This window comes from Microcaecilia unicolor, chromosome 9, assembly GCF_901765095.1.
Source record: "Microcaecilia unicolor chromosome 9, aMicUni1.1, whole genome shotgun sequence".
NCBI lineage: Eukaryota > Metazoa > Chordata > Amphibia > Gymnophiona > Siphonopidae > Microcaecilia > Microcaecilia unicolor.
The window spans coordinates 161,760,430-161,781,976 of NC_044039.1; the positions used below are offsets into that span (position 1 = coordinate 161,760,430).

The window sequence follows — 21,547 nt, forward strand, 5'->3', positions numbered from 1 at the left end:
GAGTTTAAAAAGCCAGCATGACAGTCTTTGCTTAAAGCCCACCTCTTCAATGCTGCTTTCAGCACCTAACTCTTACCTTCAGGATATCCAGACTGCCCCAATTTGACTGCCCCTATCGAACTGACTATTCACTTGTCCTTTAGATTGTAAGCTCTTTGAGCAGGGAATGTCCTTTTAAGTTAAATTGTACAGCGCTGCATAACCCTAGTAGCACTTTAGAAATGTTAAGTAGTAGTAGTATCAGCAAAAGCCTGACAAGCCAGACCCCAGGGCCAGTCTTAGCAATTGCAGAGCCCTGTGCAGACCAGTTCAGTGGGCCCCGTCCCCCCTAGCCCCAACCCTTGTTGACAAGATGTGTTTTAAACATTTTTTTTTTATTTCAAATAAAAACAAATCAAGCAAAACTTGTACAGAAAAACTAATTCAAATATGTACAATGCTATCATAGGAAACATTTGAGTTTAAAAAGCAAGACCATGTGAATGTAAGGACTGGGTAAGTGAATTAAAACAAATCCCCTTAATATGCAAAACTTGGTAGCAATAATTAAACAGTGATTGAATTTTCACATAGCAAGCAGCCTGAACCAACAGATTTATTTTCCACTGAACATAATTAACTTTGTATGAACTTGGCTGCTAATAGTGAGCTGAACTGGACAATGTTGGCACACTTAGACTGATTCTGGACAATCCTGCACGAAGGAAACCCTTCCCTCATTACTACTACTACTACTACTTAACATTTCTATAGCGCTGCTAGGGTTACGCAGCGCTGTACAATTTAACATAAAAGGACAGGCCCTGCTCAAAGAGCTTACAATCTAAAGGACAAGTGAGTAGACGATACGATGGGGGCAGTCAATTTGGGGCACTCCAGATATGCTGAAGGTAAGAGTTAGGTGCCGAAGGCAGCATTGAAGAGGTGGGTTTTAAGCAGAGACTTGAAGATGGGCAGGGAGGGGGCTTGACGTAGGGGCTCAGGAAGGTTGTTCCAGGCATAGGGTGAGGCAAGGCAGAATGGGCGGAGCCTGGAGTTGGCAGTGGTGGAGAAGGGTACTGAGAGGAGGGATTTGTCCTGTGAACGGAGGTTTCGGGTGGGAACATAAGGGGAGATGAGGGTAGAGAGGTAGTGAGGGGCAGCAGATTGAGTAATCAATACCTTCTCTGTGAAATAGTAATAATAAAAAAAAAGGCAAGTGAATTTTTATAATATACCACTGCATTCCACAGAGCAAAAGGAGCAAGTTCCCACATGCCATTTTTTTTTTTTTATGTAGGCACAGAAAATAAAAAAAAAAGATTTTAAATGCTACCAGGTTTCAATCTAATTCATGTTTAATGCGGAATAAAATGCCATAAATAAGGGGGTCTTTTACTTAGGCATGCTGGCGTTTTTAGCATGCATTAAAAATTGGCATGCGCTAAACACTAGACACCCATAGGTGACATTGGTGTCTTTAGTGTTTAGCGCACACTTATTTTTAACATGCACTAAAAACCCCAGCTCACTTAAGTAAAAGACCCCCCAAGTAAATAAATGTTGAGCACCTAATTCTCATAACATGATGTCTGTTCAGTGGCCCTTTAACAGGAGAAAAAAAAATCTCTGCATGAATATAATAGTACTAGGGTGTCCCCAAATGACAGATATTACCTTGATTTTTTTTTTTCAGTATCCTCCCCTCCAAATGAGATATTACCTTGATTTTTTTTTTTTTTTTTTTACAGTATCCTCCCCTCCCAGTCCCTCCAGATTTTACTTTTTTTTTTTTTTTTTACAGTATGCACCCCTCCCCATATGTCTGAAGCCACCCTGGCAATCTAGTGGATTCTTCAAGGCAGGAAAGATCCTCAGTCTTTCCTGCCTGCTGCTGACCCTCTAGCTGCTGGATCTTCTTTAAAATGGCTGCTAAGACTTCAGCAGGGTCAGCTAGAAATAAGCAGTGGATTTTCCCCAAGTCAATTTAATAATGGTCTATGGACTTTTCCTTTAGGAAGCCATCCAGGCCTTTTTTTAAACCCAGAGCCATCCAGGATCTGCATATCTATGCAGCAGCCACTAGTGAATAACCAGAACCCCAGACCAGCCCACCTCCACTTTACCTCCAGCCAGCCAGGTGGCCTGATTTTCAGGGAGCAGCTGAAGCAACAAGCACCTCAAGCCCCACAGGGGAGGACAGAGGCAGCAGCTGCTGGTGAGGGTTTTGGTAGATGAGCTGCCTCAGAGGATGGGGAAGGAGAATGTAGGCATAGTGCCCTTTGTGGTAGGCTGTGGTGGGGATGGGATGTAAGTGAAGAGGGGGAGGTGTGACAGAGTGGCGGGGGGAGTGTGGGGTTGGTGTGCTGTACAAAATAAACATTATATACCTTCTCTAAAAATTGGTCTGTACGAGTCTTTCCCCAACTCAAACCCCCAGCTGCTGTGCACTCTGCTCTGTGGGCATGAAGACCTTGGTGACCTTTTCAGGGCTATAAAGGATCTCCCACCTGCACTGATCAAGACATCGGAACCTGCTCTCAGCTGGCAAAATTCACACTCTATGATGCCATGTGTGTGGTCCAATGGCTGTTGTTATAGTCTTCCTCCACCATAGTTTGGGGGTGCATTAATGAGGTCATGAGCCTGGTCCACTGTATCCTCTGTCACTTGTGAGGGGGAAGCAGAATGAGACATGGATGGGTGTGTCTTGGCTGGTCTGGGTACCTTGTGGAGGTGGGGTAGGAATTATGAGTTGTGGAGACACCTGGAGGGAGGCAGTGCTGAAGGTTTGTGGGTAGAGGGGGTATGGGGCTACAGATCCCCGTTGTGCTTATCTAGGAGTCAGCCACCAGTGATCTCCCTTCAAACCTACTGACAACACGCAGCACTCACTCTCCCACCACCAGCAAACAATCCTCACACACAGACACAGCAGCAATCACTCCCCAATACCAGCACACAATCCTTCCAAATAGCTGCAACACAAATCACTCACTCTTCTCCCACCAACAAACAGTTCTTACAAACACAGCAACACAAGAGCAGTGACAAACTGGGACTGGACAAACAGAGGACAAGAAGGTAAGGGGTATAATGGAGAGTATGGAAGAAGGGGAGAGATGCAGAGGAAGGGATGGGAGTGGCGGAGAAGGAAAGGAAGGAAATGTAAAGGGTACAAGGTTGAGACTGGGGCAGACAAACAGTAAGACAGCACTCAGCAACTTTCTCAATAACCAAATGCCCTAGCTCTCCACTCCAACTTCACAAAAATCACAAATGAGTCAAAAGACAAGTTGGCTCTTACCCTCTAATTGTGAATGTTTTTCTTCCCACCAGAAGCAAAATCATTTGCTGTTATGGGCTGGAGACCTCCATTTTGTAAGACCATCCACGTCACGCCTACGAAACATCACCTCTAGGAATGTTCAGTTTTAGATGTACTGGCGTTTTGGAACATTTTGGTCTTTTTTCTTTTTTTATACACACTTTGGATGTTTTTCTGTGAGAAAAACATTTAACTGGCCACTACTACTTTCAGTTCGGTTTTATTCGCATTTATTAAACTCAATATGCTACTCAGGTATGTTGACAATCAACTTTATTTTATGTACAAAAACAGTGATGGTTCAACAAATTTTGGTTCAACCAAGTCCAACTGATTGGGGCATGATCATCATTCTTGGATACTGCCAGACATCTTTAATCCAACTGAAAAAAAAGATACAAAATGGGAGATTTTAGAGAATTGTTCAACATTCACAAAATATCCTACAGTATAACTAAATTTCATAAACATTCATATATAGTTATTTAAGAGAACAAGGCATTTACTGTAAACAGACCAGCCAGTATGCACCACCAACATATATCCACTTTTTAAACTACTCCAAGTGTTCCACTGTGGGACTATTAGAATTGGGTACTCTTAAATGTTTGTCTCACAGACAACCTCCCACCTTTCCATTCCCAGGTGAGTCGCCCCCTCCCCCCCCCAATAGGAAGTTGCAATAAACACATAATAGTAATGCTTTAGTATTAAAAAGGTAATAGAAAAAATTTTTGAACTGTCACAACTTTTGAGATACAGTACATACTAGACTAGTAAAACATACAACCCAAGAGTCCTATTCCTTTAAGCCAAACTGCTGAGCATTAAAATGAAGTGTTAACAGAATTGCCATCCTGCAGCTTATGTGGCATTCCAAACAAAGACCTTATGAGATACCTTATTTCTTTTATGCGAGACACAGAATATACCTACTACTACAGCTGTTGAGAAACACGACATTGTACTAAAGTCATTTTTAAGCAAAACAATCATCTCCTATAGGTAGTCATTCAGTGAGAAGGGACCCCTTGTGCCAGTATTCATGTGCTCTCTCAGCTTTTTGTCTGAATGACAAAAACAAGCCTTCTTGAAGAAGACAGTGTTAGAAGCAATAGAACTGAATTATAGAATAAAAAAATAGTCTCAAAATCAAGAAGTTATGTAGAAAAGAAATTTTATAATCACAGGCAGGTTTCAGAGAAGTCATAGTAGAAAAGCCATATTGACAGTTGAGTGGAGGAGTGGCCTTGTGGTTAGGGTGGTGGACTTTGGTCCTGGGGAACTGAGGAACAGAGTTCGATTCCCACTTCAGGCACAGGCAGCTCCTTGCGACTCTGGGCAAGTCACTTAACCCTCCATTGCCCCATGTAAGCCGCATTGAGCCTGCCATGAGTGGGAAAGCGCTGGGTACAAATGTAACAAAAATAACATAGATACTATTGGAGATTCTACATGGAATGTTGCTATTCCACTATCAACATTCCATGTAGAAGGCTGCGCAGGCTTCTGTGAGTCTGACGTCCTGCAGGACATCAGACTCACAGAAGCAGAAGCCTGCGCGGCCACAATGGTGATCTGCAAGGGCCGACTTCTACGTGGAATGTTGCTAGTGGTTAGGGTGGTGGACTTTGGTCCTGAGGAACTGAGTTCGATTCCCACTTCAGGCACAGGCAGCTCCTTGTGACTCTGGGCAAGTCACTTAACCCTCCATTGCCCCATGTAAGCCGCATTGAGCCTGCCATGAGTGGGAAAGCGCGAGGTACAAATGTAACAAAAAATTAAATTAAAAATTGAGAGAACATGTAGTTTGGTGGTTCAGAAGCAGCAGATTTTACTGATGTCAGCTCTGTGGTTGCTAATATCCATCATACCACACAGTTATTTACATTTAGGTTAAAAGACGATGGTATTAAGGTAAAATTATGTATCATACCTGATAATTTTCTTTCCATTAATCATAGCTGATCAATCCATAGACTGGTGGGTTGTGTCCATCTACCAGCAGGTGGAGATAGAGAGCAAAGCTTTTGCCTCCCTATATGTGGTCATGTGCTGCCGGAAACTCCTCAGTATGTCGATATCAAAGCTCCATCCGCAGGACTCAGCACTTAGAGAATTACACCCACAAAGGGACACTCTGCCCAGCTCACCACAGCCGAAACGGGGGAGGGGAATTAACCCAGCTCATCCCCACATAAGTGGGGGAGGGGAATCTGTCCAGCTCATCCCCGCGGAGCGGGGGAGGGACACCACCCCGCCGATGCGGGGGGATATGGCTTATCCTGCAACCGCAACCGCGGGAGGAGCTGACTGACCCTAACACCGCCGAAGCGGGAGGGGTACAAAGCTGCCCTACAGCCGCACGAAGCGGGAGGGAGCGCCGGCAGAATTTAGGTCTCAATCCAGCCCCGTAAAACGGAGGGGAGAGGAATGCAGCAGCTCACTGTAACACAAAATCGTCTCAACTCTTGAAGAATCCAATTGAAAAAACTTGAACACGAAGTCCTCCTGAACAGGAACTGAAGACTAAACTTGAACCTGAAATGCAACCAGAATATAACCAGTACAGATATCTGGGAGGGGCTATGGATTGATCAGCTATGATTAATGGAAAGAAAATTATCAGGTATGATTATACATAATTTTACCTTCCATATCATCATGCTGATCAATCCATAGACTGGTGGGATGTACCGAAGCAGTACTCACCCAGGGTGGGACATTGAAATCCCTGACCGCAACACTGAAGCTCCAAACCGGGCCTCCGCCCGAGCAGCCACAGTCAAGCGGTAATGCCTGGAGAAGGTATGGGCCGATGCCCAAGTTGCCGCCTTGCAAATCTCTTCCAAGGAGACGGACCCGGCCTCTGCCATCGAGGCCGCCTGAGCTCTAGTGGAGTGAGCCTTCAGCCGGATAGCCGGCACCTTCCCCGCGGCCACATAAGCCGCTGCAATGGCTTCCTTGACCCATCTTGCCACTGTAGGCTTAGCAGCCTGCAGACCCTTACGAGGACCTGCAAACAGGACAAACAGATGATCCGACTTCCGGAAATCATTGGTCACTTCCAAGTATCTGATGATGACTCGTCTCACATCTAGATATTTGAGAGCAGAGTATTCCTCTAGGTAGTCCTCCCTACGAAAGGATGGGAGACAGAGCTGCTGATTCACATGGAAGCGAGAAACAATCTTGGGCAGGAAGGAAGGCACTGTGCGAATAGACACTCCTGCCTCAGTGAACTGCAGAAAAGGCTCTCGACATGATAGGGCCTGGAGCTCGGAAACTCTTCTGGCTGAAGTGATAGCCACCAAAAAGACTGCTTTCAACGTCAGGTCTTTCAGAGATGCCCTCGACAAGGGTTCAAAAGGCGGCTTCTGCAAGGCTCTTAGCACCAGGTTGAGATTCCACGCAGGCACCACTGAGTGCAGAGGAGGGCGCAGGTGATTAACTCCCTTGAGAAAACGTACCACATCTGGCTGCGAAGCCAGGGAAGCACCCTTCAAGCGGCCCCTGAAGCAAGCCAGAGCCGCTACCTGGACTTTAAGGGAACTGAGCGACAGGCCTTTCTCCAGACCTTCTTGCAGGAACGCCAACAGTGACGAGATTGGAGCAGTGAAGGGAGAAAGTGAGCCTGCTTCACACCACGCTGCAAAGGTACGCCAAACCCTGGCGTAAGCAGTAGAAGTAGAGCGCTTCCTCGCTCTCAGCATAGTGGCGATGACCTTGTCTGAGAAGCCCTTCTTCCTCAGACGCTGCCGCTCAATAGCCAGGCCGTAAGACCAAAGGGGGAGGGATCCTCCATCACCACGGGACCCTGATGCAACAGGCCCTGCTCCATTGGCAGTCGCAGAGGGTCGTCCACAGAGAGCCTGATCAAGTCCGCATACCAGGGACGTCTGGGCCAGTCCGGACCCACCAGGATTATCCGGCCCGGATGCTTTGCCACCCGGTCTAGCACCCTGCCCAACATGGGCCAGGGCAGAAACACATAGAGAAGCTCCTGTGTCGGCCACTGTTGGAGAAGAGCATCTACTCCCAGAGATCGAGGGTCCCGTCCTCTGCTGAAAAAGCGCGGCACTTGGCAATTGGCCGATGACGCCATCAAATCTAGGCTCGGCTGGCCCCAGCGCTTCGTGATGTCCAAGAACGCCTGAGCCGATAACTGCCACTCTCCGGGATCCAAGGTATGGCGACTGAGAAAGTCCGCCTTGACATTCATGACTCCGGCAATGTGGGCCGCTGACAGCTGTTCCAGGTTCGCTTCCGCCCACTGGCATAGATTCATGGCCTCCTTGGCTAGAGGGGCGCTCTTGGTACCTCCCTGGCGGTTGACATAGGCCACTGTCGTGGCATTGACCGACAGGACCCGTACTGGCTTCAACGCCAGTACCGGGAGGAACTCCAAAAGCGCCAACCGAATGGCTCTGAGTTCCAGGAGGTTGATAGACCACTTTGCCTCTGCAGGAGACCAGAGCCCCTGCGCTGTCCTTCCCAAGCAGTGGGCTCCCCAGCCCGTCAAAGAGGCGTCCGTCGTGACGACAATCCACTCCGGGGTCACAAGAGGCATTCCTGCAGACAACTTGTCTGTCTTCAGCCACCAGCTCAGCGCCTTGCGCACCGCTGGGTCCAAGGGAAGGCGCACAGCATAATCCTCCGACACTGGAGTCCAGCGCTGCAGCAGAGAGTGTTGTAGTGGTCTCATATGAGCCCTGGCCCAGGGCACTACTTCCATCGTGGCCGTCATAGAGCCCAACAGCTGCACATAGTCCCAAGCCCGAAAAGGAGAGGCTACTAGGAACTGGTCCACCTGAGCCTGAAGCTTGACAATCCGATTGTCTGGCAGGAACACTCTGCCCACTTGGGTGTCGAATCGAACTCCCAGATACTCCAGGGACTGAGTCGGGCGCAGCTGGCTTTTCTCCCAGTTGATGATCCACCCCAGGGAGCTCAAAAGAGCAATCACCCGATCCACAGGTTTGCTGCACTCTGCATAAGAGGGGGCTCGGATCAACCAGTCGTCCAGATAAGGATGGACTTGTACTCCTTCCTTTCGCAGGAAGGTTGCGATGACCACCATTACTTTGGAGAAGGTCCGCGGAGCAGTAGCCAACCCGAACGGGAGGGCTCTGAACTGGAAGTGTCGGCCCAGGACTGCAAAACGCAGAAAGCGTTGATGAGGAGGCCAGATGGGAATATGCAAATACGCTTCCTTGATGTCCAAGGATGCCAGGAACTCCCCTGCCTTCACTGCCGCTATAACAGAGCGGAGTCTCTCCATGCGAAAGTGCCGAACTTTCAAGGCCCGATTGACCCCTTTGAGGTCGAGGATAGGCCGTACAGAACCTCCTTTCTTTGGTACCACAAAGTAAATGGAGTAACGTCCCTTGCCAAGCTGATTTTCTGGCACCAGAACGACCGCACCCAGGCGGATCAGATTGTCCAAAGTCTGCTGCACTGCCACAGCTTTGACCGGAGACTTGCAGGGAGAGAGTACAAACCCGTCTCTTAAGGATCGGCAGAACTCTAGCTTGTAGCCGTCTCTGATGACTTCCAGCACCCAAGCGTCTGAAGTTACTCTGGTCCACTCGCCCAGAAACGAGGACAGGCGTCCTGCAATCTGCACTGGGCCATGGACCAGGGCGCACCTCCGGGACGGCGGTCTCTGCGAAAGGAATGCTGCTTGGAGGAGAAGTTCCTTTTGAAGGAAGAGGGGGCAGAGGAGCCCGACTTGCCCGGGCGGTACCGACGGGCTTCCTGAAACCGTCCTCTGGAGTTACCGGGGCGAGCACTGGCCCGAGCCCTGACCTCTGGTAACCTCTTGCCCTCAGACGTGCCGAGATCGGTCACAATTTTGTCCAGCTCGACCCCAAAGAGCAGCTTGCCTTTAAAAGGCAACTTAGCCAGGCGGGACTTAGAGGCGTGGTCAATGCTTCAGCCAAAGCCACCGCCGCACAGAGACTGTCTGAGCCATAGCTTTAGCCGAGGCTCTCAAGACATCATACAGCAAGTCTGCCAAATAAGCCAAGCCCGATTCCAGGGCCGGCCAATCAGCCCTCAAGGAAGGATCCGAGGGGGAAGCCCGCTGCACAATCGTCAGGCACGCCCTGGCCACATAGGAGCCGCAAACTGAGGCCTGCAAACTTAAAGCAGCCGCCTCGGACGACCTTAAGGCTGCCTCCAATCTTCTGTCTTGGGCGTCCTTTAGGGCCGTGCCACCTTCCACCAGCAACGCCGTTTTCTTAGTCACCGCAGTGATTAAAGAATCCACGGTAGGCCAAAGAAAAGCCTCCCGTTCACTTTCAGGCAGAGGATAGAGGCGGGACATAGCCCTAGCCACTTTGAGGCTCGCTTCCGGGACATCCCATTGAGCCGAAATCAAGGTGTGCATGGCATCATGCACGTGGAAGGTTCTAGGCGGGCGCTACGTCCCCAGCATAATGGCGGAGCCAACAGGGGCTGAGGGAGAGACGTCCTCCGGAGAGGAAATCTTCAAAATGCTCATGGCCTGCACTAACAGGTTGGGCAAGTCCTCTGAGCGAAAAATCCGCGCTGCAGAGGGATCATCCGCTCCATCCAAGCGGGAATCCGTCTCCTCCAAGGAATCCCCAAAGGACCGTTGGGAGAACCCAGAACGCTGCCCTCATCTACATCAGAGGAGACAGAGTCCTCTAAGGCCTGGAAATCAACCCCAGGGCGTTTACTTCCGGGGGTCTCAACCCCTTTACCGGACAAGGGAGCCGGGGCAGCGTTTTGCATAAGGAAGGCCTGATGCAGCAGCAAAATGAACTCGGGGGAGAAATCCCCCAGACTGTGCACTTCAGCAGCCTGGGCCACAGCCCTAGACGCACCCTCAACCGGCGCTCGCAAGAGCGGGGGAGAAACATGGTGCGCATCCAAAATGGCGTCCGGCGCAACACTCCGCGAAGGAGCCGCGCGGGAAGAACAGCACTTAACTTTGGCCGCTTTTTTGCCGTCGCCCAAATCAAGGGCGGCCATAGAATTAACGTCTCCCACCTCAAGGGCGGCCCAAGAAGAAGCCGTCCGAGCAGAGTAGCCGGCCAAGATGGCGGAGGCGAGCAGCGGGGGATGGGCGTTTATGGCGGGAAAAACCGCCGCACCGGAGGAAGAACCGGGACACTGACCGGCCTCCAAACTGACACCCAACAAGGGCGAATCAGACTTTAAGACCCCCGCATCCCCGCTAGAAGCGCACACGCGGTCCGGGGAGCGATTCTTTGCGCCCTCGCCCTCCGACGCCATAGGCCACGGGGAGACCGATCGGGGAACCCCCTGCCCGCTACAAAAAGGTAAAAATTACCTGCTTCTCGCTCCGAGCTGTAATGAACTGGTGTCCCAGTGAGTAGCTGCAATAAACGTTGAAATAAACGTTGAAATAAACGCCCTTAAGGACGTCCAAAATTTTTTTTTTTTCCAACGGAGCCAGCGGGAGGGGGGAGAAAAGGAGGGGCCTGGCACCACCAGGTTTGCACTTGCTCAAGAAGAGCCCTCAACCCCAGGTACTCAACAAAACCTAAAAATTAGGCTTGGAGACCTAGCCAGAGCTGCTGCTGTGTGTGACCACCACCTGCTGAGATAGAGAACATACTGAGGAGTTTCCGGCAGCACATGACCACATATAGGGAGGCAAAAGCTTTGCTCTCTATCTCCACCTGCTGGTAGATGGACACAACCCACCAGTCTATGGATTGATCAGCATGATGATATGGAAGGGAGAGGTTGAGTTTTCTTCATTTCTGATGGACAGAATCACAAGTTGTGGCAATAACGTGGCCCATTCCCCAGGGTTACTTCCTCTACTTACTGCATACAAGACCTTTAGCAAAAGATTTTGAAAATTTAAGGTCAGCTTTTTTTGCAGATGGCATACAACTTTATATTTAATTGGGAGATAGACAGAAGCAGCTACAATGGATGTTTCTGGTTGAAAGGCTGATGTTAAGAAGATGGTATAGAATGAGAGCACTCAAATCTGACAAATTTGGAAGTCCAATGTGAAATTCACCAAATCTTTAACCAAGACTCAGGAGTAAAACAATGTGTCTTAAAACCACTTCCTATAACTTAAAAACTTCCCACAGGACAGGGAAGTTATAATTTAGTATTTTCTACTGATTCTTTACAGAACTTTTTACGTATTTGCAGTGAAGTCTACAAAGGCATTCTCAATTGCCAAAGTGCAAAACGACATCCATGCTGAAACTTCCTAAGATTCAGTATATGATTTTGCTAAATGCTTTCTAAATCCTACTAGAGATCCAGCCAACAGAAAAAGAGGTAAGTTTTATTCTAGCATCATAGAAGCAGAGGATTGTTTATGCATTGCCAGCAAAGACTTAGTGAAACTGTATATTGGCACACGCATCTTTACACGCTTGCAGTGAAAGCTACCTACTGGACTGATAGTTTTTGTTTTTAGGTGTATGGCATCACATATACCTTTTCTTCACCCCCAAAATGTATAAGAAAATCATGTAGTGAACTTCATATGGGACTTAGATTTCTCAGATGTTTTTCAGTTCTCTGTCAGGCTTATTTTCGAAAGAGAAGGACGCCCATATTTCAACAAATTAGAAGATGGGCGTCCTTCTCACAGGGTCGCCCAAATCGGCATAATCGAAAGCCGATTTTGGGCGTCCCCAACTGCTTTCCGTCGTGGGAACAACCAAAGTTCTCGGGGGCGTGTCAGAGGCGTAACGAAGGCAGGACTTGGGCGTGCCTAACACATGGGCGCTCTCGACCCATAATGGAAAAAAAAAGGGCGTCCCTGACGAGCACTTGGACGACTTTACCTGGTCTTCTTACGACCAAGACACAAAAAGGTGCACGAACTGACTACATGACCACCGGAGGGAATCTGGGATGACCTTCCCTTACTCCCCCAGTGGTCACTAACCCCCTCCCACCCTCAAAAAATATCTTTTAAAATATGTCGTGCCAGCCTCAAATGTCATACTCAGGTCCACTGCAGCAGTGTGCAGGTCCCTGGAGCAGTTTTAGTGGGTGCAGTGCACTTCAGGCAAGCAGACCAAGGCCCACCCCCCCCCTACCTGTTACGTTTGTGATGGTAAATGGGAGCCCTCCAAAACCCACTGCATCCATATCTAGGTGCCCCCCTTCACCCATAAGGGCTATGGTAGTGGTGTACAGTTGTGGGTAGTGGGTTTTGGAGGGCTCAGCACACAAGGTAAGGAAGCTATGTACCTGGGAGCAATTTATGAAGTCCACTGCAGTGCCCCCTAGGGTGCACGGTTGGTGTCCTGGCATGTCAGGGGGACCAGTGCACTACAAATGCTGGCTCCTCCCTTGACCAAATGGCTTGCATTTGGTCATGTCTGAGATGGACGTCCTTGGTTTCGAAAATCAGAAACAACCATGTCTAGGGACATCCATCTCTAAGGAGGACCAAATTTAAGTATTTGTACGTCCCTGACGGTATTTTCGAAACGAAAATACGGCTTTCCCCGTCCCTGGATTGGGACGTTTTGCAAGGACGTCCTCAGGAAAACTTGGGCGTCCCTTTCGATTATGCCCCTCTTTGTTTACTAAACTAGCCCATATGACACTAATACAACCGCTTTCTTTTTCTCTTCACGAAATGTAAGACCAGTGAAAATCATGTTAGGACAAAAATCAGGAAGTTAGGCTGGGAATAAAGACGGTGGATTGACAATGGCTCAACAGGCACCAAATGTACTGTGTAAAATAAGAGTTAGTTTGAGAACCTTTACTTGTATTACAGTGGTGTAGGTAGAAATGAATAGGACCCAGGCAGAAAAACTGAGGTGTGCCTACTATACCACCATCGCTCTCTGTGGGGACAGGGGCGGGAAAAGATGCAGAGTGGAGGAGTGGCCTAGTGGTTAGGGTGGTGGACTTTGGTCCTGGGGAACTGAGTTCGATTCCCACTTCAGGCACAGGCAGCTCCCTGTGACTCTGGGCAAGTCACTTAACCCTCCATTGCCCCATGTAAGCCGCATTGAGCCTGCCACGAGTGGGAAAGTGCGGGGTACAAATGTAACAAAAAAATAAATAAATAAAAAATAAATTAAGAAAATACTTTTGTTCTACTATTGTTGTCTTAGCAACGCTTTGGTCCTAGTGTCTCTTCTGCTCCAGGGCCTCTATATTCCTAACCATAAGAACATGAGTAGCCACACTGGGTCAGCCAATGGTACCATCTAGCCCAGTATTCCCGTTTACAAAAGTGGCCAAGCCACATTACAAGTACCTGGCAGAAACCCATCTTTCCAGCGTCCCTATCCAGCTGTCTCTCCTCTGTATCCCTGTTCCTATCCTCCCCTTCCCACATGTTCAGCATATCACATCTGAATCCTCTCTCCCCTAATGTCCAGTATTGACCCCTCTCTCTTGTCCCTATGCTTCCTCCACAGCCAGCATTTCTTCTGTGCCCCTGCTTCTCTCCTCTCTTCCCTTCTTCCTGCATCCTCCATGGTGTAGCATCTCTCTCTACCTCCCTCCATTGGTCCAGCATCAGTACCCATCTCTTATCCCCCCCGCCCCAGTCCAGCACTTTGCTCTCTCTTCTCCATCCCATTTGGTCCAAATCTCTATGATCTCTTCTCTACCCCCTGTCCAGCATCTGACCCCTTCTCCATTTCCTTTGGTCCAGGTCTCTCTTACTCTTCTATCTGCCCCTTCCCCCAATGTCCAGCCTTCCTCCCTCTCTCTTCCCATTACTCTACAATCACTCCCTCTCTCACTCCCCATGGTGTCCCTGGCTTCTCCCCGGTGCTGCAACGGGTCGCCTACACAGGCAATACTGAAAACCAGCTATAGCTGGCCGATAGGGCCCTTCCTCTGCCATGTCCCACCTCTCTGATGCTAGTTCCTGTGGGTGGGATGTGGCAGAGGAAAGGCCCCGCTGGCCAGAGAGCCAGTTTTCAGTGCTGCCTCTGCTGGCCAACCACCACAGCACTGGGGTGGAGCAATGCTGGGCAGATCATTTTGGGGGGGGGGGGGGGGGGGGGGGGGAGAGGAGGAAGAGAAGACGGTAGGGATGCCAGACCTGCAGGCAGGAGCAGCTTCAGGTAGCCCCTACCACAGGGCAGCCCTCAGCATTTTGCCAGGCCTGCTCAATGGTACCTATGCCCCTGATGTATTGCACATAGAACTATAAACTTCCAGCTTGTATTAGACTCCCCAATAAGGTGGCGAGGAAAGACTGGCGAGTTAATTTCTCTCCAGCCTTGGCTGACCGTAACTAACTTCAACTTGAAGTTCAAGGCATTAGAGCATTGACATTAACCTATACATTAACCAAGGAAAGGGAAGACCACATTTGGAAACTATATTGATATCTTAAATGCCCACTCAGCCACAGCATTCTCAGGTAAAGAATTTGTTTGGATAAATCTGTTCAGAAGAGAAAATAAAACAAAAAGAGAATTTAGCTATGCTGTTCTATTCCAGTGGAATAAGTTACCTATAGAGAAGTAAAACAAGCCCATAAAACATGGCTTTTGAATTACTGTACATGAGTTTTGAAGGAAATGTGTAAAAATATGTTTTATCATCTAAATTATTTTTATTTTGAAGGAAACAATGGCAACCGGGTAATTTTGTACTACTGATTCAACAGATTAAACACCCATGTGTAAAACTAGACCCCATTCCAGTTTCATGGGTTCAGATGACTAGATGTTGTTTAATCCCACTACTACTACTACTGATGATAAATAATAGTTTACAGGGAGGCTTAGAACCATCCATTTGTAAGTGTGCTAGTGTCTGCCCAGTATTAAAGGCTTCTTCCAGAGACCCACTATAATGGGAGATTTAAAGGATTGCTTTTCAACCCTGCTTTGATCGATAATGAACTCCAAAATCTTCTGTCTTTGACCGAAAGTAACTTTTCTTGTAAATACAAAAACAAGTTGGGATGCAGAAGATAAGACACAGCTCTAATGAATTTGTTATGTGAAGGGAAAGATGGAGCTTGTTTTCGGGTTCAGACTGGCTACCTGCTACGAAACATGTGACCATGTTCCCACAGTATGGCTTGTTTACCTAAACAGAGAAGCATTCTGTAATTTTCCGTAGCTCTGAACATGAGCTCTAAGCCTAATAAAAAGGGGGACTTGTTACAGCAGAGTGGGGGCTCATCTGTGAGTGGACGTACTGCGCAGAGGATCTGTTCCTCGTCTAAAAAGCTCCTGGCTTTCGCTGTAACAGGCCCCCCCAGCTGATGTTAAGAGCCTGGGTGATATAAAGACCAGTGATGATGTATGTATGTATTATTGCTTCTTTGTTCTGGTCTAAGAACTCTTAGCATTGCTTAGATGTAGAGACCAGTGATGTAATGATTGTTTAGCTAATCATTATATATGTCTTAACCATTGTATATATATCTTAATCAATGTAGAATTTAGCTCCTCTAATAAAGGTTTCATTTATCTAATACAAATCCAAAAGAATCCACAGTAATTATTGAGTAGTCTGTGTCAGTGAAGCAGGCTGTAAATTCATAGCAGTACACCCACATAATTTTCAGAACTACAGACTTATTTCAAATTTGTGCCAGCCAAGTTGATTGAGCACGTAATCCTGAAACAAGCGATTGATTTTGTGGAAAATATATTGCATCCAAGATACTCAGGTTTCAGAAAAGGACATAGTACACAGACTATTCTACCAGCAGTAGTTAGTGAAATGTGGGAGTCACTAGATAACAGTCATCCTGTCTTAGCAGTATCCCTAGACTTGTCAGCAGCCTTTGATCTACTGGACCGCTCTTTGCAACACATAGGTATCATGGGCACAGCTTTAACATGGTTTCAATCTTTCCCCTGGGAGAGATCTTATATAGTGAATGCAGGCGATAAGAATTCAGCCTTAATACCACTGGACTGTGGAGTACCACAGGGCTCGGCATGGTCACCATTATTGTTCAACTAGCAAAAAAAAAAAGGCCTGTTTCTCAAACAAATGAAATGGGCGCTAGCAAGGTTTTCCTCTGAGTGTGTATGTTTGAGATAGTGTGTGCGCGAATGACTCTGTGAGACAGAGTGAATGTGCAAGTGTGTGTGTGACAGAGAGAGAGGGTTCAAAGGTAGGGAAGGATGCTGGATGCTGTGGGAGTGGGATGACTATAGGATGGTATGTAAGGGGATCGGGGTGGAGCTTGGCCCTGTAGGGGTATTTTACTGCTCTCTCATCTTTGCTGGTCTGGGGCCTAATATGGATTCTACAGCCTGTGGTCTGAATACATCTGAAACCATCAGAAACCAGCTTTTCTACAAAGGAAAATCAGTGCTTGGCATACCCATGATGACTTCATCCAAGGACATGTTTATTGCAAACTAGCCTCCAGTTATCTCCTGGGAAGAGTGGAGGAGCTTACCCCAGAGACGAGTCTCCAGGAGTATGAGAATCGAGAGGGAGGTTTGCTATCGTCTGATAAGAGTTTCTTTGCTAATAACAAGGCCTGTCTTCATGATCAAGAATTCTGTCCATTGATAACTTTACTAGAGGAACATGGACTAATTGTTTATTGCTATGCAGATGGCATCCTTATTGCAAAGATTTCAAATACTATGAACTTATCCCATCTTCAAGCAACATCAGCTTTTTTTTTTTTTTTTTTTAATTAAAACAAGACTATAACCTGTTGGGTATCAGGAAATAATGCTTGCCCTAATAAGAGTTTTGTTCAATAAACCAATTTCACCAGTTACTAGTTTCAAATATTTGGTGGTGATTGACTCTATCCTATTTTTTGCGGGTCAAATATCCTCAGTCACCAAAAAGGCTTTATACTTCCTGAGACAGTTATGATCAATTAAGGGATACTTTAATGAACCAGGAATGCAGACATTATTGCATGCTTTACCTCTAGATTGGACTATGGTAACATAGTATGTTCAGGTTTATCAAGTTCTCAGATTAGATGACTGCAGACATACAAAACACAGCAAATAGGCTCCTTGGAAAGGATCAGGCATTTGATCATGTTTAATTAAATAAATATCACTGGCTACCCATAACTTTTAGAAACATATTTAAGATTCTCTGTATAGCACATGGGAACAGAAGCCACTGTACTTAAGTAGGTGGACAATTTTGTATACACCAGTGAGATGCATTAGATCCCTGCAGGACAGGCATCTCAGAGACCTAGTGGAAGGAGAACAAATCAATGGGATACTGTATTATCAGGGCAAATTATATCACAATGATAGAATGGATCAAACTGGGGGGGGTTACGCTACATGTTAAAGAGGGTATTGAGTCAAATACAGAAATTAGGAATGCTGGCAAATCGGGCAACTTCATAATAATAGGCAATTTCAATTACCCCAATACTGGCTAAATAAAAGCTGTATCACAGCACGCTAGGGAGGTAAAATTCTTAGATGTAATAAATGGCTGCTTCTTGGAGCAACTGGTCCAAGAACCGACAATAGAGGGCGCTACTTTAGATCTAGTCTTTAGTGAAATGCAGGGCATGGTACAAGAGGTAATGTGTTGGATCCACTGGGAAAGAGTGATCATAACATGATCAAACATGAGCTATCTGGAGTGAAGTCACTGAAGAAATCTACAGCTGCAGCATTTAATTTTCAAAAGAACAACTATGGCAAAATGAGAAAAATGTTTAAAAAGAAGTTGAACGGGTTGGAAGCAAAGGTTACAACTTTAAAAATCAGGCATGGACATTGTTTAAAAATACCATCGTGGAAGCCCAGATCAGATGTATTCCACGTATTAACAAAGATAAAAAGAACAGCAAACGACTGCCAGGGTAGTTAAAGGTGAAGCAGAAAAGGCTAGTAGAGCCAAAAGAGCATTCTTCAAAAATTGGAAAAAAGGATCCAAATGAAGAAAATAAGAAGCAATACAAGCAGTGTCAAGCTAGATGCAAAGCACTGATAAGGCTAAAAGAGAATATGAAGAAAAACTTGCGGTGGAGACAAAAAACATTCATTTTAACACCTTTCTCAAGTACATCAGAAGCAGAAAGCCTGCGAGGGAATCCGTAAGATAATGAAGGAGCAAAAGGGGCACTCAGGGAAGACAAGGTAAAAGTGGAGAGATTGAATGAATTCTTTTACATCTTTACTTCGGTCAGAGCTCATTTTCCTATCACGGTAGCAGCTAATGAAAACAGAATGTAAAGCTATGAGCTAATTACTATACAAATGTGCATGCAAGGTGATGCACAGCCATTTTCCGACCCCAGCTCCAGACCTCCCATTAAACTATCAGCGTGCATCAAATTGCCGCCTCTGCTGCCTTCAATTCGAATTCCAACATCGTAACTATTGGGAGCCATGTACAGTATCATTTCCGTATAAATAAGGAACAGATGCAGTGACACAAATATGGCAACGTCAAATTCCCTCCCTGATAAGTTCCATTCAGCTTCTTGTTTTATCTAGTGCTTTCTGCTTACGACCAAAGCAACATGCACAAATTGATCATATAGTCATCTGCAGGGGTTCAGTTTAGAGAAAGTTGCTCTCACTGGAGTTTGAATATTGTCACGATAATTAAGAATCCACAGAACAAGCCAATGACAAGCTCCTTTTCATTAAAGGCAAGGATCTGGGAAGTAGAATGTTAGGCAGGAACCAACTCCAGGCTCCTGGCATCAGCAGATTCCCCCCCCCCCCCCCCCCCCAGAAAAAGAATGCAGGCTCCTGGCTTATTTTGAAGGGGGGGAAGCTGTGCAGGCTCTCATACACACAACTTTGAAAATATGAATAGATTCTTAACAGGAATCTTTGGGTATCTGGGCCTAAGTTCTCTCCCTTAAAAGATCGCTGTTTTTCCTTACCTCAATGTTAAAAATAAGCTGACTTATTGGATTACCTTAAATATGTAAATGTTGACAAACATAAAAGCATTCCAATGAGTTTCACAGGAAGAGGGTGGAATGGGTGAGATGAGCAACAGGGAGAATTCAGTGGGTATTATAATGGGTTAGAAAACCTAAATCTTTGGATAATTTTAAAGTTTCCTTACCTTGATAAAGCCGATGTCTTTGGCATATTGCCTGAAGCACTGCCGACACATATTCAGTCCATATTTACGAATTAGCCCGTGTCTATTTGAGCACACACGGCTGTAAAATAATGAAAATAAAATATAACCAAGGTATTTCAACAAGTTGTATAATAAAGACAAACAGCATAGTCACCCCTCCTCACAAATTAAAAATCTGAATCGACTCTTTCAGCATATTAAAATGTTAAACTATTTATTATCTTTGCTATCCCCACGTTCGTCTTTCCTCCCAGATATTCTCTAGTATCCTTATTCGCCTTCCAAGCCTGTTTGTGGTTTACTATTTCTCCTAGCGAAGCTCCAAAACACATTTTTGATTTTAGAGTATGCATTAAAGTCCAGAAAGGGGGTCCAAATCCTGGGCGGAAATCACTACTACACCGACAACCTGGAGAGGCCCAGTCCGCCGCCATTACCAGCCACACGCGTGCGGCAAACACCGCGCTCCATCCCACCCTTCACTCTCATTCTCCTCGTCCCAGATCCCCTCCTCTCCCACCACGCCGCTCGGGAACGGGCTGGAGTCTACATAGCCCCCCACACATGTTCAGCACTAACCAAGAACGGGAACCCTGTCCGAATTTCCGGGGATGGCTCCAGTACAGCTGCTGATGGCCCATTTTGTCTTTCTCGGAGCTCACCAAAAGGAAGAAAGAGTGCTGCGCATGCGCTAATCAATCCACGACTCCAGGACCCTGTCCCAGACGCCACCGCGACTTCGTGTGTCGAGGCTGAACATTAGACCTCCTATTTCTTTTACTATGCTAAATCAATGAGGTTTAATGACAGGAGCCGGCATAATCCTATCTGACCCATTATCTGGGCTGAAGGCAGTGGGCGGAGCTTGCCGCCATATTGGCTAAAACAATTGTTATCGCGACGCTATTGAACACAAACAATACCTTCCATCTTGAGTAGAGTGATCAGTAATGTGGTAGCCGTGTTCGTCCACTTTTTGAGGTAATCATCAATAGAAATAAAACATGGAAAAGAAAATAAGATGATACTTTTTTAATTGGATATAACAATAATGTATTATGTCCAGTAAAAAGGTATCATCTTATTTTCTTTTCCATGTTTTATTTTGTTTTATTTCTATTGATTACCTCGAAAACAATACCGAAATGGATCCGCGGGGTCCACGGTTCCACGTTTTACCCAAACCCGTTTTTGCATTCTCTCTGTTTGGAGAGGATCGGGGCGGGGAATGTCAAGGGAGTTTCTTTGGTGGGGGGTTGGGAACTTTTCGAGGGGTTTGTGAAAGGGGGAGGGTTATATTAAAAAATCGTACAGCATTGCAAATAAGAAACGAAGCTCTGGAGCAGTGAACTGACCAAATATTTGAATAACCCTCCCCTCCTCGGAAACTCCTTCCCCCTTTATCCCCTCCCAAGGAGGTTTACTTCTTGTCCCTCTTCCTATCCTAACAGAGAGAATGCAAAACCCAATCGTTTTGTTCAAGCTACCAATATGGCGGCGACGTGGTGGGAATGGCTTCAATTTTTGACATCATGCGGACTCCTGTCATTTTAAATTACTTTGCAGTGGTTGATAATTACCAAGGAAGTTTAACCTCCACCTTGGTAATCATTTTGGTAACCACGTCTAAGGGGGGGAGGAGCTTAATATTTCCTAGTCGCCATATTTCTTTGGGGAAAAATATCGTCATAGTCTGTAAATGGGTATCATCGTTTGTTGTAGGGGTGCAAGTGATAAAATCAACCTTTAGCGGAAAATTGGTTTCGATTTTCATAAATGGAAAAGCTAACTGGCCTTCAAATACATAAGTATTGATGTTATAAAATTTAAAAAAAACTGTACTGGGAGGCAAGTAATGGAATGTGGAGGAGGTAGTCATTCAATGAGTCCCCCTTTAATGGTGCAGTCTGTAAGACTTCTTGGGGAAGGCGGGGCCGGGGATATGAATGGAAGATTGCGCGCTGAAAACTGTTCGAATAGTGGGGGGTGACTGGGGCTCTGCGGTACGATGGATTAGCGGCAAAGGAGTGGTTGCATATTGTACAGATATGATCTGGTAGTAAATGAACGTCAGTATATTGTCAATTTAAGTGGTTGTTTTTCATACTTTTGCAGAGCTGGATTTGAGCATCGATTGTGTTTGTTTATTAGGTTATGGAGTTTGTTGCCGGCGGATTTGGTCAGTGTATTTAACTAGGTTTAAAATGTGTT

The 21,547-nt window shown here is 46.5% G+C and overlaps 1 protein-coding gene across 1 annotated transcript; it reads right to left on the reverse strand.

Annotated features, from left to right (window-relative positions):
• Window positions 1-3,562: 3,562 nt before the first annotated feature.
• RPS29 (ribosomal protein S29) lies at window positions 3,563-20,023 on the reverse strand. Its single transcript, XM_030215359.1, has 3 exons — window positions 19,916-20,023; window positions 19,316-19,415; window positions 3,563-3,690 (listed from the first exon to the last, which is right to left on the reverse strand). The coding sequence occupies exons 1-3, from the start codon at window positions 19,975-19,977 to the stop codon at window positions 3,682-3,684; spliced, it is 171 nt and encodes a 56-aa protein (XP_030071219.1). The 5' UTR covers window positions 19,978-20,023; the 3' UTR covers window positions 3,563-3,681.
• Between the last annotated feature and the right edge of the window lie 1,524 nt (window positions 20,024-21,547).

Excerpts from the sequence above, each read along its gene's own strand:
- RPS29 (XM_030215359.1), bottom strand. The coding sequence starts at position 19,977 with ATGGGCCATCAGCAGCTGTACTGGAGCCATCCCCGGAAATTCGGACAG. Across the intron at positions 19,416-19,915 it reads GGACAGGGTTCCCGTTCTTG|CCGTGTGTGCTCAAATAGAC; the intron begins GTTAGTGCTGAA and ends ATTATTTTACAG.